The sequence below is a fragment of the Serinus canaria genome, chromosome 6 (assembly GCF_022539315.1).
Source record: "Serinus canaria isolate serCan28SL12 chromosome 6, serCan2020, whole genome shotgun sequence".
In the NCBI taxonomy this organism is placed as follows: domain Eukaryota; kingdom Metazoa; phylum Chordata; class Aves; order Passeriformes; family Fringillidae; genus Serinus; species Serinus canaria.
The window spans coordinates 18,219,312-18,236,671 of NC_066320.1; the positions used below are offsets into that span (position 1 = coordinate 18,219,312).

General features: G+C 47.5%; 1 protein-coding gene across 1 annotated transcript; it reads left to right on the forward strand.

Moving 5' to 3' along the window:
• The first annotated feature begins 1,300 nt into the window (after positions 1–1,300).
• Positions 1,301–8,925, forward strand: TMEM72 (transmembrane protein 72). Its single transcript, XM_009087322.4, has 5 exons — positions 1,301–1,688; positions 5,609–5,675; positions 6,080–6,151; positions 6,886–7,025; positions 7,199–8,925. The coding sequence occupies exons 1-5, from the start codon at positions 1,619–1,621 to the stop codon at positions 7,657–7,659; spliced, it is 810 nt and encodes a 269-aa protein (XP_009085570.2). The 5' UTR covers positions 1,301–1,618; the 3' UTR covers positions 7,660–8,925.
• The last annotated feature ends 8,435 nt before the right edge of the window (positions 8,926–17,360 follow it).

Genomic DNA, 17,360 nt, shown 5'->3' on the forward strand with positions numbered 1-17,360 from the left:
AGCATTGCCCCACAGGATGCTCTGGAAACCCTTCTCCTGTAGGCCTTTCTATTTTTCACATGGAAAATTTGCAGTCTGCCCAAATCTTCTCAGGATTGCCTGCTGCAAAATCTCTGCCACTCACAACTTTGTGAACATTCAAAAAACCAGTATCAGGAGTTATTTACAGGAATCATGAACCCATTTCATAAGCTCAGGCATTTGACTGCCATGGGAAAATACCAGTTTGAAACACAGACCAAGAACCCACAGAAGAGAATCTGTCACTTTGGCACAAGTCATCTCTACTCCCAGGATAAGTCAGTACCACTCATACTGGCCAGGCTCAGCTTTGTGGTGTCAGGCAGATGAGAAGCGATCACTGGGGGACAGGTTCAGCTGGTTGCTCCCTCCCTGCAGGGCTGTGTGTGAGTTGAGCATGATTCACCCAGTCCCTTGCCCACAGCAGCTTCCCAGCCAGTGCTGCAAGGGGCAGGGGCTGCAGTGACTCTGCAGCACAGGGTGAGCTCACTGACCTGTGAACCTACAGCCCTGCAAGCACCACAAGTCCATGCTGCCCACTGGGACTGTGCTGTGCCCACACAACCCTCCTGCTGGCACTGCCGTGCTGCTGCCCACACCACCTCTTCCCTGAGTGGCAGCAGGTGGGGATCGATGGTGGCCTCCAGTGAGATGTACCCTGTTCAAGCACAAGGGAGTGTGGGGCTGGGGTCCAGAACAGACACTGTTTTCTTGTCTTCTCCTTCAGACATGCATAGGGCTGCCCCCCTCCTGAGCCAGTGTGTCCTGCAGGGACAAGCCAAGGACTCCCAGGCTGTCTCCGAAACCCAAGGCAAAGAGGTCAGAGTACCTGTGCAGCTCATTCCATAGGTTATGACACTTGTGAGACCCCGGTGCTGTTCAAATGGCTCTGGTAGCTACAAAACAAAAATAGATTTCACCGGTGTTCCTAAAGAAAGAAAATCAGATCTCCCTTTGTTGTGCTGTCCTAAGTCTGTGGGACCCCTCTGAATAGGTTTGATCTTGTCCCTGTGGTCGCACATCAGCACAGACACTTCCCAAGCCGCACTAGATGGAAGCTGGACGGCGAGCAGCAGCACGGCCTCAGCGGCAGGAGGCAGTGGGCCTGGGGTGCCCCCCGTGACTTGCCAGAAACGAGCTGCTCTCCTGCCAGGAGCAAACATCGTCATCCTCACAAACGGTTAACCTGCCGGGAGCTGCACAGCACTAATGACTTCACATTCATTTAATCAGCTTGGGCTTCCAGAGCGTCCACCTCAGGAGCAGGGAAGGCCGTGCACCCATGCTCCCCAAGCCGCACCCTGCCTCAGCAATCATTAATCACCGGCCGAGAGGGAGCGGGCAGGAAAGGGCCGGGTCTCGCAGCCCCCACGGGAGCGGCGGCAAGCAGCGCTGACCGCTTCCCCGGGGTGGCAGCTCATTCTCCGACCACCCTCCCCTGGGAGGCCCTGTGGAGGTGGCCAGTCCTGCACGCACTGCACTGCCCTTTTCTTCGGGAAGGTCACTCAGTCCTGGGAGCTGCTGGGCGACGCCTGAGGTGGGGGCTCTGAACCCCAAGAGTTCCTGCCTGGCTGTACTGCAGCCTTCATCCTGCGCCATGCAGCACAAGGCACTTTGGAGTGCCCTGGAGTACACCTGCCGATTGCTGGGTATCTCCACCGCAGCAGGTAAGAGCAGATTTTCTCTCTCTTTGGCACTAAAAGGCACTAAGTGGGAGCTGGGATCTCCAGGCTGCCTCCCTGCCTTTGCCCAGCTGCAGCCACGGCCCCATCCTATGAAGGGGGACAAGAAAAGTTGCTCACTTCTTCTTTGGGACCCAGGGTGGGACAGTGGTGGTTGCCTGCCTAGGTTCTTTCCAAATGCTGTGGGAGGCACAGTGAGACATCAGAAGGGAAGGGCCAACATTCAGAGGGCAAGCTAAAGCATGCCAGAAGAAAAAAAAAGGAAGAAAACTGAACTGTATTCTTCTAAAACAGACGTAGACATAGGCAAGATGTGAATGAGACTGAAAAGCAAGATACGCATGGCTGTGCAAAACTGCCAGGCTACACTGTGGGATGTGAAGGTGAAGGAGGAGCTCCTTGTAGTGTGCACAGTGAGATGTCCTGTGCCAGGCAGGATGGAGAGGTTCTGTCCCAGCCATCATGGCATAGTTACTATAAAAGCACTGCTCTGCTTCTCTAGCAGCCTGTCAGGAAGCAGCTCGGAGCAGTTCAGGTTATAGCTGCAGTACAAACACCATAAATTCACCCAACCTGGGGAGTTGCATCCTCCCCCCACCCCGCTGCCAGGGGCTGCTTTGGACCAGGGTGTTCTGGGTTTGGTGACACACCCAAGTGCTTGCACAACCTGAATGATTTGTTTTCAGATGAAATGCAGGAGTTTGGAGTCAGGTGTCAGACACAGTGTCTCACTCAGGAGGATGGAGCACCATTTCACAGGAAGCATCTCGAGATGGGACTTGGGGAATCAGCTAAAGCAAAAGGCTCAGGGGTTGACACTGGCACCACTGCTGACTAGCTGTTGTGGGACAGGACAGACAGCACTCTCTGCCTCAGTTTCCCCATCAGTAAAGCAAAGATCAAAGGGTGTGATTTGTCTGAAGGCTGGAGGGGTGAACCAGAGGTTCCTGGTGAGAGGTGACTTGAGCTGGTGTCTGTGGTTCCTGTTTCAGAACCCCAGGGATTTCAGAGTCACTGCAGAGTAAGTCACAGCAGGCCCTCCTACCTTTGTATTTCCTTTATGAGCTGCAGTTATGAAGAGGCACTTTGCTCAAACCAGGGACAAAGTAGAAAGCACACAGGTCAGCTGAAGTGTGCACAGGTTCCCAAGGACACAGCTGGGGTGATGGAGGCTCTGGAATGTGCTTTAAAGGGCTGATACTGATAACAGGCAGAGAGATCTAAGTCTCTGAGTTTATACAAACTCCCAGTAGATAAGTGCATGTTGTGATGATACTGCAACACTGGGCGATGGGACAAAGCTTTAATCAGAAAATTCAGATCACTTAATTTCTTCATCCCCATCCATTTGGGTCCCCATGAGCCTCACTCTGGCCATATTCTCACTTAAAACTCCAAGGAAATTCATAGAGACCTTCCTGGGAGAAAATGTGAGCTTGTTGCCATGAGAAAACTAATGCTAAACCAGCAAATTGATAGTTTACAATGTAGAAATGTGTTAGTGGAATATCATCTTTCTCTCCTGCATGTTTTCTTTTCATCATTTTGCAGCATCTGCACATATTTCTTTAATTGTTCTTTAAATGAGCGTTGCAGTTATCTGTCTGCTTAGCATCAGAGCACAGAGAGCTGCACTACAACTCACTGTACTTTTCCATAGGTCTGGTGCACTCCCAGTATCACCTGACTTTCCCAAAAGGCCTGTGAAGACTGAGATGTGCCTGTGTTTTATTCCTCTGTGTATTTCAATGGAGTAAGAAATCAGCTTGATGCAGTGTTTAGTGCCTGATGAGGTGTGTGAGGCTTTTGAATGAAATGGAAACCATGCAGAAGAAATTCCCATGGGTTTTGTTTGGAAAAAAAAAACCCTATGAAATGGAGAGTGCATCAGCCTCACTAATTGATTTTGAGAAGGCCTGCCCAGCTCTTTATGCTGCTAGTAAATACAAGTTACCCACATAATATAGACCTCCCCTTCCCCCAGGATCTTGGAGTGTAATGGCTCTCTGCAGTGGTGAGGCTACAGGGCTTCCTTTGTATCAGAAAATGGCTAACTGGTCTCATGGCAAGTTAGCAAAGAGCTGTCAAACAGCCCTGTGGTTTGCTCCAGGGTTTGTAGCATCTCTAGGTCAGTGATTCTAGGCCTTGTGATTTTTGCATCTAGGAAAGATTTCCTACTTATTTCTTAATTCTCATGCTTTCAACCATTTAATTCCTAATCATGTGCCTTTAGCCACATGGTTTGGACAAGATCCAAATCAGAGCGGTGACTAGTCCAAACAAACACCTCGAAACAGCTCTTTTTTTCTTGCAGAGTCTTCATCCAAACAGCTTGGTGGATAAAGCAGAAGCTGTGCAAAAGGAGGAAATCTCCTCATCCAGAGCAGAGGCTTGAGCTAGCAGCCAAGCTGTAGAATTCTGCATTCATCCACAGAGATTGAATGAATGAATGAATGAATGGGAATGAATGAAGTCCAGATTTGTAGGAAAGATTATAAAGAGTGGTCCTCAGTCACAAGATAGTAAAAGACAGTACTCTGCATGTAGGATTACACAGCTGCTACAGCCTCACAGCCCTCTGATGAGGCTGATTTTCCTGTGTTCTGCTCAGGGCTGGAAAGGCAGTGTAAAAGGGTGGCCCCATAAGTTCCCTTGGCTGACAGGGGCCAGCAGCTGCCAGAGACACAGGGAGAACACAGAGGGATTTCTTTCAGCCCAGATGGGAAAGCTGACCCTTGGTATTGACCTACACTGCAGTCTTGATGGACACTGATCTGTGTCCTTGTTTGGGAACCTGGTACTCTTCTCCAGGTGGGGCAAACCACAGCTCAGAGAAATGGATCCAACCTGCACCTCAAACCTTGGCCCGTGTGCATGGAACAGGAGCAGTGGTGAACTTCTGAGCACCAGTGGATGGGTGGAGACTGCTCACTGAGGGGTGGAGGCATCAGGCGCAGACAGGAGATTGCTCTGGCTATGAAAGCTGGGCTTCATTCAGCTTCACACTGCTGACACTTGTGCCCTGTGAATTGGCATGTACCGACCAACTAGCTGCAGCTGGAGTGAGGCCTTGCATTTCTGCTCCATTTTAGAAATAATCTTGAAGGCAGCTGAAGGATGTTGAAGAAATTTTTCCATCCCCTGAAGCTATTGGCCAATCCATCAAAGATTTCAGCCTTGCTAATACTCTTAATCCCCCTAAAACTGACTCCCTGGTGTTCTGTACTGGCTGAGGCACTGAGAGAACGTTCATTCTCTGGTTTTAATCTGCCTGCTCCCATTATATATTTTTGTTTTTGGCTAACAAAGGATCCTGATGCTATGGCTACAGCCCTTCATGAAGGCAGCTGGCACAGTTCCCCTGCTCTGCAGCCACGTGTTGGGTGCAGCAGGCTGGGCAAGTAGGGAGGGCAGGGGAGTGGGGCTGGCAGGCCCTGGGGGGACCTGGGGGCAGAGGAGGATTGGGCAGTGGGCCTGTGGCAACTGAGATGTGCCAGTAGGGCAGAGAGTGGAATGGTCACAGGACACTGCTGCTCACCTCCTCCAGCTGTCCAAGGCCTGCTGGTATTCCCAGAGCACCGTCCCCCAGCCCACACAGTGGCAAGGCTGCCATCAGTGGCTGAAGGGTCCACGTTTTGTGGACCCTTCAGCCACTGATGGCAGGGGTGAGGCTGGGATGGTTTCAGGGCTGTATGTTGAGGGCAGCACTCAGCTCTGACTCTTCTGGGTGGGTGTGTCAGAATGAATCACTGGTGCTGGCAGTCCTAACATGCTGCCCTGCATGGAAGAAGCTGACTTGCTAGCCCCTGGGGAAATGGGGACATTTATCCTGGGAGCTGGGAACTAACCCAAGGGAACTGGGAATGAACCCTGCAGTCAGCATGTTTTCTGCCTTCTCTTTCTAGTGCTGATCGGTGTGGGCGTAGAAACTCTGCAGAGAGGACAGTTTAAAAGCCTGGCTTTCTATCTGCTGTGAGTATTTTTGCCCTTGAAATCAGAGCTGGCAGGGGTGACAAGGTCAACCTCTCCACCATAGGCGGCACCACACTAGACTGCAACAGCAGCAGGAGGCAGTGTCCAAGGCTTTGGGTATTTCAGATCTCCATATTGAGTTTTCAGAAAAATAAGCTATTTCTGTTAGGAAAAGAAATGCTACTGCAGACTCAGGCAGGCCAGAAGCAACGCTGGCTGCAAGCTGATTACCCAGGGGCAGAAGGGCTGTGAGTTTCCACAAAGCAGATGAGCAGAGGATGTTCAGACCCCAGCATACAGACTGTCAAGAACTGGATAGGAAATTCTGGCCCCTGTGGCCTTTCTGCCCACCTGCAGAACATACTCGAACACAGCCCTGCTCCCCTGACAGCTCCACCTTTCAGTTTTTCAGGGGTTGCAGTTGCTGTCTGTGAAGGCTTCTTCTTTATCAGTTTGTTCCTGGAGATGTGCTTCACGTGAGTAGACCCTGCCCACTACTCTCCAGCCACGGTGGGACCTCCCAAAGGCCCCTTGCCCCTTACAGGCAACACCAGATCTGGGGGAGCTGCAAGTGCTAGACCAAAGGTCCTGCCCCCAATGCCAAGGCAAGTGCCCTCAGACAGGGGGGAGGTAAATGGGTCCCTGTGCACAGCCATTTAAACCTGTGTTTTAACCCAGGCTTGTGCCCTGATTTCCTGAGCATAAGCACAACAAACCCTGGTCTTCAGCATCTGTGTAATACACTGTGTAGGCACAAGGTACCAGGGCTGGAGGAAGACCCAGATCCCCAGGGTGAGCTTCAGCTCCCTCCAGAGACAGCACAGAAGTTAAAATCTTGACAATTCTTATAACCTTTTCAGAGGTTGAGCACTGCTGCTGTCTTCTAGCAGAAACTCAAAAGTCCTCACAGCTTAGAGGCAACACCTTACTCCTATTAGCAGGCACTTAATTAGTGAGGCACTGAGATGCTGGCCTCTGGCAAATGATGATAGCAAAGCAAATGATAATAGCAAAGCAATGAAGATAAGCAAAGCCTGAACATCTCCTACAGGAGATGTTCAGGCTTTGCTTATTTTCCCTGAAAAGCACATCCATCTTCTGACAAACCAGAGTGAGGATCTGCACATTTAGATGGGTCATGGTTAGAAGCAAATCTTCTTGGCGTATGGTTGGTGCCTCATGCCACAAGGACCTCTCTTTCTCTCCCCAGTCACAAGCCTGAATTCCTGGCACAGGCCTTCTGGAAGCGAGCTAGATGCCCAGGGAGCTTCCAGAAATTCCTGGGGTACACGCTGCTCTCAGTGGCTTGCTTCCTGCATCCTGTCCTCGTCTGGCACGTCACCATCCCTGGTGAGAAGCTTGGGTGGGGAGTAATGCAGATGGAAGAGGAGCATGGTCTGTCGAGGGGTGGGAGTGGGGAGGTGCAGGGAGCTGGGCTGGTGGCACTGGGCTAGCCAGACCAAGCACTGCTTGGCAAGGCCTTCCCACTTGCCAGAGCCCACAGCCAACAGTCTTGTCCCCAGGATCCATGTTGGTGCTCACTGCCCTGGCCTACTTCCTGCTGAGCAAGAGGAGGAAGAGCCCAGGCCACAAAGACACACATCCCCAGGCGGGTCAGTACGTGGACCCTTCAGCCACTGAGGCAGCCCCAACCGTCATTGGTGACACTGAGCAGACCTACACCTTCCACGGGGCCCAGAGGGAGCAGCACCGCTCGCTTCTGGGCCATATGAAGAGCATCCTGAAGGGCAGCAAGGACAGCAGCTCAGCCCCAGAAACTCCTGTCCAGCCAGCAGCTGTGCCAGTGCCTCGCAAGCAAGTGCACTTTCAGGAGAAGGTGGTGCAGATCATCCCCTCTGTCAGCGAGGACGTGGAGGATGTGGAGAGTGAGGCTGAGGAGAGCACATCAGACACAACTCCCATCCTCACCCCACCTGATGCCCCCATCATCATGGCCCCTCTCAGCTCTGCCGGCCTCTTTTGAGCCCTCAGCAGGACTGAGGACAGGACAGACCTGCTACCCTGGAGCAGATGCTCCAGCAGCCGAAGGGCCCAAGGAGGTGGTCCTTTTTGCCTTCCATACTTTCGGGGTGACAGCAGTGCCACCACCTCTTCAAGGGCTGCCTGCACTCCCTGGTCCCCCGCATTGTGGCAGCCAGAGGGCAGGTGGGGTTCAGCCGGGGTAGTGCCAGCACAGCAAGGTTTCGGCTCCCATGGCCTCACCCGCGTCACCCCCAGTGCAGCTCTGCACACCGCTGCCATGCTCCTCCTGGCATCACAGCCACAGTGTGTGCCTCCCTGCTGGCAGACTCAGGCAGCAGGAGGGGAGACCTCTGTGCCCTGGAGCAGCCTCTGCTGGGGCACTTTTGTCCCTCTGGCCTCACTGCACATGGCAGAGCTCAGGGCTGGGCTGAATTCAGCACAGGCACTGCAGCCTGCAGGTTCCCTCTCAGCACCTGCGCCCGCTGCAGCAGCTTGAGACATGCAAAACATATTTCTGAGGTGGGCTGAGACCAAGCACACCCCTGGCATTAGCACCTGTTTAGTACCTCCCCAGGCACTCTGAGGCCAGCAGGGAAGTCATCTCTGGCCTTGGAGACATCTCAGCAGGACCAGAGGCCTTCCAGGTGTCCCCTGCTTGGATGGCCCCCTTCAATTAGAAGATGATATGGCAGCCTGCATCCTGAGGTTCAGCACCATGCTGGCACAGCGGACTGTGTGTAACTCCAATGTGTGTAATTATGGCCCCCAGAGGGCAAAGGCAATAATAAAATTACCATACTGTCCCACCAGTTTCTTCCATGCCAGGTCTTCCCTGAAACCCTTAACTCTGCCTTAATCCTGGCATAATTTCTGCCTTTTGAGGACCATTCAGTCACAATCAAGCATTTCCCTCCTACTGAACTCCCACCTGAGGGCATATGGGAAGAGCTCAGGTGGTTGGGTTCCCTTGGACATGGGACAAGAAGCCATACTGTCACTGCTGTTGGGATGAAAATCTGTAAATGCTCTGAGCCCAGACACATAGCACTGGGGGAAAGTGATGGAAATTAGAGAAAGTTCCTGGGACCTGCTAGACTATTTATAAGGTAGAAGCCAGCTAACTGGCTGTTTTTCTTGTAAATACATTTTTTCTTCTATTTAAGATCTCAGCTCTCCAAGAGGCAGTCACCATGTTCATTTAGGAGAGTAAGTCAAAGTGTAATCAGAAGGCAATTGAGATGAGAAACCAGTGCTACTTTTTAATAAACTCTTTTTAAGTGACTTCTAATTTGTGATATGGATGAGGAAGAAGAGGAAAGATATTGACTCACAATATTTGACTGCCTGTGTTTAATACCAAAGCTGTTGACAAGAGCAGTTTATGAAGGGTTACACACACTTGTCAGTCCTACAGTGAGACATAGACAAAAAATATTTTGTTGCATCACCAACATTTAAAATAGTAGCTGGTATCAATCTGCTCTAAACATGATACATGGATTAGAGACCTCCTGTTTCTGGCTGCAGAAATTAACCTCCCACCCTGTCATGGTGTGCTGGAGAAGAGTCACGTACACACATACCTTTAGGGTGAATTTGCACCTGTGAAAATATCTTCAGAAAATTGTGCCCAGTTAACACTGCACAACTGATAGCAGCAAGCCCAAGATCCAGCCACAGCTTCACCCTCCACCTGGTGTATTCATCAAATTAGGAGATAAAATAAAGCTCTTTTCCTCTAAACCTAGTGGCAAACATACCTGCACCAACCAAGGTCCCAACCTACCATGCTAACAGGATACCCACCCTGGCCTACTCTGCCCAAAAAAGCAGAGCTGGCTTCACCCCAGCTTCACCACACACCTGCTCTGCAATTAAAGCCACTTTCATCAGCAGAGTCAGCTTTCTGCATCATCCAAGGCTTTTCTTTGAACATTGCTTAATTAATTGCACACAGGGAGATCAACTTCATTGAAAAGGCACTGCTCCCAATATATGGAGCAATCTGCTGACTAGAGAAAGACTGTATTGCTGTAGACTCTTTTCTCCTTAGCAAAGCTCCAGGGCAGCCTGGGTGGGAACAGATGCTCTGCCACAGATTTCATCCTTCAGCCCTTACTCAATCAGCCAGCCCCATGATTTGTACCTGTGGGGCAGCACAAGGGGTGAAGCAATGTGCTGGCAGCACCTTTGGCACTTGGAAGTTTGTAGGGAGCAAATTTAATTTTTCTGTGAAGTGCTCAAAATGCGTTTGCAGTTTTTAGAGTCTGCACAATTAGGTTTCTATTTTTAGGCTCATCTTCCCTAAGTCTGTTGTAGGTCTCCCTTCAGAACCAAGAACAGAGGAAGCTACAGGTGAGATGTGTTTTCAGGCTTCACAGAGCCAGCATTGGACCTGGCTTCTCTTCTTGCACGCTTCCTTGTGTTGGACTGGTTCTTCTCCAACCCCGCAGCTAGTTGGTTCAGGAGATAAAGGCTGTGAAAAAAAATCTCCTTGTCTTTTCTGTGGTATTAAATTGCCTGTTCAGTTAAGGTCCATGGCTGACTTACCCTGGAGTCTGCCAAGAGTTTGCATCCGTGCTGGGAAAGCGGCTGTTCCTCCAGAGGCAGACAAGCTGCACCTCAAACAGCCCCTGAGTTGTTTCCCAGGTTCTCCCTGCCAAGGAGTCCATTTGTACATCCCCTTTCTGCTCCTCACCAGCCATCCCACCCCTGGTGCCACCTTCCAGCTGTCAGTGTACAGACCTGTTAGCCCAGAGGAACAATAATTAGGAAAAAGAAAGCAGGTGGCTATCTTCTTGGGTAATGAGCCAAATAAGTTCAGGGAGGGCCAGCCACAAATTAAGGGGATGGGGGATAAAAGAATCTCTTTGAGAGTCAGCAGGCTGTTAGAGCAGCTCAACTGCTTAGAGAAACAAAGCCTCAGGCTTTCTTTAAAACCCAGTGCAGAGGAAATGTGCAGCCTCAGGGGGTGTCAGATGACTTTGCAGAGACCTCAGAGATTATTCACTCAAGTGTGCACTTCTCTGTTGGCTCCACTCCCTGCATCTAGCTGTGACAGCCATCCCAGGGGCTGCTGAAAGCACCAGAGATGATGTAGAGGGCTGTGGGGGGTCTGTATGAGAAAAGCTCTCATATATGCATGGTAATTGCAGGGAAAGAAAAAGAGGGAGAACTTGATGCTATTAACTTTGCAGAGCACTGTATCTGAACATGAGCTGCCTGAACTGTAAGTCCACACACCACTACATGAACTCTGCTGTGCAATTTTTGCCTGCATTGCAAAAACTCATTACTCGGCGGGTCCATTGAGATTAATCCACTGAGTTAGAGTGCATAAAGCTATGAACTCCTGTGGATTCACATACTGAAAGGAAATGAGATGAATCATCCAAAAGAAATACATGTGTAAGGTAAAACTCTGTGAGGCAATCCTGGCAGAAATTGTTTCCTTCAAAATTTCTACCAAAGATTCCCCTGCATCAGGAAAAGTTTGCCTGCTTTACATATGAAGTGGAAAGAATCTACAATGCTACTTGACAGCCCCCATTAAAACACAGTGAACTGGTCTGTTGCAAGCAGTTATTCCATTTTAAGTTTCATATGCAGGAATACCAGATTTCAGTGCAAGGTTTGCTTACAATTCCTCTCTTCTTCTGATGCACAAGCAGTTGTTGCAGAGCCCTGGAGAAAGGCACACTCCCTGCCCCACCACAGTGCTCCCACTTCACACCAGGGGCTCAGATGGTCACCTTCCTAATTCCCTAAACCCCCACTGGGACTCTGGTCTCTTGTTTCTCTGAGCACTGCTCCATGTTTGAAACATGGAAATTAATGTTTTACCCAAACAACAGCAGTGTTAGGGAAATAAAGCACACTTGGAGAGAAAAGTGTTCTGTTTCTGCGGTGCCAGTAATTAAAATCAAAAATGTCCTGCTTGAGCCTGTAACTGCAACACTCACATCAGCAAACACCAGTATCAGCATCAGTGGCATTGGTGGCTTCTAACTCAGTATTGAGTCATATCCACATGCAGGAGAGAACCTGTCTCCACTTGATTCTAAATGCTGCATGCTAACACACCTGCAACCCTACCACTCTTCAGCCCTGCACCTTCCCCTGTCCCAGCCAGGAGAGTCTCCCGTGTGCTGGGGCAGAAATGCAGTTTCTGTTTTGTCTGGCCTGTATTTTGTGCTGTGAGGGAAGTTACAGAAACCAAAACTAGATCCCAAACCTGCTTGAGATTACTTGGAGCTGTCAGCTCCCTTGCCTGCTTGGCATGATGCAAAAGCAGGAATATGACTTCCAGCCACCATGGATCAGCTGACATACCACTAATGAAATGACTGCATAGGTTATGTCCTAATGAATGTTTGAGGTACCTCTTGGATTCTAATTCTAGGCAAATATTCACTCAGCATGTGACTTTATTGAATCTTGTTTTGAGGCTCTAGGCAAACACCAGGAACCAACCCAGGTCTTTCCATCACAGACTAAAGAGGGAATCCATATGTCAGACAGGAAAAAAAAAAGTAAAGAAAAAGGAAAGAAAAAAAAAAAAAAAAAAAAAAGGACTAGTCTCCTCAGCACATCCTGGACTTCCTACAGCTCAGGAGGAAGGTGAACAGCATCTTAACACTAATCCCTATCCCACTCTCATCTCTTCTTTCTGCCCAGCCACTTCTTCATCCCAAACTTCTCCCCTCCAGAGCACTGTTTAAAAGGAAATACTGTCTTGATCAAGTCATGCTAAACAAAGTTGCATGCACTGTGACATGATTGCACAGTTCCTTCCTGTCCCTCCCTCTCCAAAACCCCTCTGTAAGAGTGGCTGTGTCTGGTACTCGCCAGTTACCCAACCTTGCTCGTCAGCCCCCAGCCCCCTGCTGGCACCCAGCTCCCCGACTGTCCCTGGAGACACACGCTTGCAGCTGCAGTTTTGGATGAGGCTTTCAACACTGCAGAGGGAGCTCACATCTTCCAAATTGTGCTTAGAAAGAAAGAAGGAAGCAGATACAGGGAATGTGCCAAGAAAAGAGAGACTATACAGCAGCCCTAGGTAACTCATTACGTTTTTCCAGGGTTTTTTTGGCAAACCTCACCTTCCAACACTTCCAACTGCCTGTAAAAAAAAAAAAAGAAACAAACAAAACAACACATTAAAATCATTTGTGCAATAAAAAAAGCAGTTTGGGGTTTTTTTCAGTTATGTTTTTGCTAGACTGCATTACTTTCTTCAATAGCATGAGAAGGCACAAGAACACAAAAAGGTTTTATTCTGCACAAAACTGGGGGGAAGAAGCTCTGCTATACTGGCTTCTCTCTAAGCCACGCTCAAGTAAAATTCTCTGGGGAAGTTTGGTATAATGGTAGGACTTTTGAATTTGATATAGAAGCACTCAATTTCTCCCATTCAAGGTGGGTGGAGTTGCTCTGGGCTCTTTATAACTTCTTTTACTTTTGTCCCCAGCCCTTTTCTGGGTATATAACTTTGAAGCAGTGTGGCAAGGAAGCTTGATCTGAGCAGTTCTGGGAGATTTGACTTGAGAAGGAAATTTCACCCTTTAGCCAACACCTTTCCCTCAAAAACCCAGGCCCAGGCAGGAAAGTGAAGTCCATCTTATTAATTTCTAATTAAATATTATTCCATCTCAGCATCTGTTTCTCATGCAAGCATCTGCAAGCTCAGCAGAAATCATCAGCTGCAGAAATGGGAATTCAGTGTCTTCTCCAGCAGAGACATTATGTGTTTCACATTGGGACTACATGCTGTGACAATGTAAAAAATATCACAATCTTACTCAACATATCTCATGGAAGCACCCTGAGAAGGAAATTGCAAACAAATTCTTGCTGACTGGTTTGGAAATGGAAAAGGTTCTGCTTTTATCATTACTTTTCCTGGCTCTTATCCACTACTAAAATACTGCATTTCTGCTATAATAATTTTATCAAGCTCATTGTGTCATGTTTTCTTCACTTCCAACTAGTAATCACAGACACAAATATTTCCTTATTCAAGCTGATTCCTTCTAAATCAAAATTCCACATCTTTTTGTTTTCCACTTGCATAGCACTTCCAACCATGGAAAAACTGGCACAAAATGGCGAAATATTTTTTGCTTTATGTTCCAAAGCTAGAATTAAGAATACCCCAAACCCATTAATTTCAGTGCTACTCATCCTGAAACAGTGCCACAGGTATGAATTACTCCATCAATACTGTGTATCTAGACAGGGTACCATGGCAGATCATGTGAGACAAACTACCAGACAAGGGAAAGTAAAAAATACCACATGGAATTACATTGCCATGGAAATGCTATTGCAGCCACCGTGCTGGTTCTGCCCCAAAACAATGCCCTGTGTGCCCTGCTGGGCAGAATCTTCTTCTTTCTTGTTACTTGCTTATAGCTGTGAAAACCCTTGTGTCACCTGTGAAATGCTCACGCAGCCACTCTGCACAAAACTGCCACGCACAAGCTGAGCTTTGTTACTCAATACTTGTGTGGGAAAGGTAATCATTCAAATAACTGCCCTACAACCAGCTAAGTCTGTATAGCAGTTCAAAACAAAAGTGTAAGAAAAAATCAAGTTTAGCAATGTCTTAAACCTTTTTTGTAAGACTGTAGCCCACATGTTACCGGCGTTCAGATCAGCCATTCACACGGGTGTTTTTTCTTATTAAAAAGATTTTACGTCTCAGGCAAGCACAGTGAAAATTACAAGTTGAATGGAATTCAGTCAAAGCTAATCTCAAGTAGAAAATCAGCAATAATTGTTAATCAAGTTTTACAGAACTTCCACTTAACAATAATTAGAAATTACAAGTTAAATAATATTTCTGAAAACATTAATCTTTTCTACAATAATTTAAATGCTGGAGTTACTAAGATGAAAGATAATTTTATTCATAGCATTTTGCCTTTTTTCTATCCTTTTAAAGAAAAAGTTTGACATCTATGAAAAGCTTTCTTGTGAAGCTGAGTAGGTGGTACGTGGCTCAATACCTGTGCAGAACAGCTGCTAGGAAGAACTGAAGCCAAGGGGAATTTCTGTTTTACTATACTGTGGTTTATATTTCATTTGATCTATGTAATCATGTTTTAGATCTGAGTTCACAAGTCTATAAACTTACTCTGCCCTGGATGAATCACTCATAAATGAATGCATATGAAAAGCAGGAGAGGGCAAATGAAGATTTCCTTTTTGTCCTCCCTGAGCAGAAGTACGGCAACATGTAGTTGAATTTGGACCTGAAATTGCTACATGTATTAGGAGTATCTCTTTCCCCCTCAAAGACAGGAAGCCAGACTCAAAACACAAGCAAACACGGATACAAGAGGATTAGTTGCCCTGTATAACTCTTCCATCAGCTTTTCAGTTCTGAGATGGCTTGAACAGTGTGCAATACTCTGCTGTTGCAGCATTGCTGTGTGGTTTTGTGGCAGGAGCAGCAGGACAGGGTGCATCACCTCCCCCTGCACAGGGAGGTCACTGCATGGGACAGTGAGCCATGGCATGCCAGGGTGTGTGTGGGAATGGCTTGTCCTTGTAGCACCATCACTGGAGCTAACCAGCTTTTCCTCAGCTCATCCAGGAGATACCACACCTTTCCATGCTGTGATTGTATTTAGCAAACCAGGTTCATCTGAGATGAACAGCCCTATCTATTACTAATAAACAAGACAATGTGCATTGCATAATAAGAGCCTGCTATTTCATTCTGTGTCACTTTGGTAAACCCACATTGCTTTGATGGGAAGTATCAGGGTGATTGTCTCCAATTAGGTGCAGTGACACTATTTCTGACTGTGATTTCTCAGGCAGAAGTAGTGTGTGCACACTGGGTAGCTGATGCCTCGTGCATTTGATGTTCCAAAGGCAGCAAACCCTCTGGGGTTCACATGCTAACAGAGCTAATCTCTGCAGCATGGTTATACACACACTCTGTGCTGGACAGATCTCTGCAAGCCAAAGTCTGTTGCATGTAAGAAAATATGCCATAGCTAGAAAAGTCATAATGATGTAAAGTAGACTTACCACTACACTAAATACTGAAACCAAATATATCAGTAACAGGAAAAACAAACAAAGACAAACCAAAACCCTCTAACCTGCACAACATCAAAGGATTGGATAAGAAGCTGGGAGATTTTCTATCAAGTATTCTGAAGTCCAAGGATAATATCCAACTGGATACAATCCTGCTAATAATTCCCAGGCTTGTCACAGCTATGAAAAGCCACAATTGAAATAATAATGATGTTATAAATTAATGAATTTACTAAGATTTTATTGAAAGGTTGGTTGGCATTTCCATAAAGACTGCTACTCCTGGAGTCATGTGGGGATATCAGACACTGAGTTCCTATTCAAAGAGATGTCTCTGTCACAGAGAAAAATCCTGAAAACTGGGAGCACCTGCTGATCTTGGAGAGTTTGTTTGTGGCTTTGAATGCACAGAACTGTCTAGTCTGCATCACCTGGGAAAGGGAAAATGTTTAGAATTCCTCTCATAAATGACCACTTCTTTCATCCTTTTCCCCCCTGTAATGTTCATCTACATACAGGATAAATTTTGGAGACCACAGATGTTCAGGATTTTAAACAACTTGTGCCCATCAGTCATCACAAATAGAAAATTTCTTCTACACCTGAAAATATGGCTGTTGCTTTGCATAAAGCAAGTGAAGTTTACCTGAAAATCCAGTCTTCATTATTTACTTATAGTTTTGTAAATAAAGCATCTTTAGCAGATTAAGATAAAACACAGTCCAGACATGATCAACCAAGAAACTGGTTCAGCCAAAATGACTACATACAAAGCCTGAGTCAAATCCCAGAGGCAGGCAAAGTTCCCAAAGGCATCTGAAATGGCCCTAAAGCCCATTGGTTACTTCTTGCTGATGGATCCAGGATATGATTACTGATGTGTTGAGTAACCCCCTCTTTTGCTACTCTCCACTCTTTGTCCAGTGTCCCACAGTCCCCCAGTGACCAAGGTTTGAAGAAAAAAGAAGAAAGCAGAGAGATACGTGCCTGAAATTCTGTGATTCTGCAAAAAACATTTTCCCCAAAATTCCCTCTGAAGTGAATTGCCATGTGTGGGAAGAAATTGCCATTGTGAGCAGAGGATTGCATGAGCACACCCTGTGTGCATATACACCCTGTATTTATGATTCTATCCACTGGTAGCTGACAGCTGGTGTACCACGTAGAGAAGTCAGTTTGCTGTAAGCAATTATCTAGCCCTGGCTGTGATTTATTTTCTAATAAATAAAGTCCAAGGCTGTAATTCTCTGCAGTCCCAAGTGAAAATTATAGAGCAGTGGTCACAGAGGCCATCTCAGAGATGACCTGCCCCTCATGCTGCTCCCCCTCCCTGGCACCAGTGGCAGCATCACGTGTGGGGAAGGCATGATGTGTAGGGAAGGAATCGTGTGGAAAATCTGCTGATTTTAGCAATCCTACAGTGGGGAAGGCAAGGCTGTCTCCTTCCATGGATCATCCCAAAGGCCTGTGGATGCCATAGGACAGAGAGAGAAATGGCAAGTGTTTCTCACAGCAGCTTGTGAGAAGTTTTAGGGAGCTGGAAAGATGTGATAACTTGTTGACTGTAAGCAATTTGCAAGTGGTGTTTTTATACTTTATTTTTCTGTTCCTCTCAAAGACAGTGCTGAGAAAGATGTTTCTGTTAGT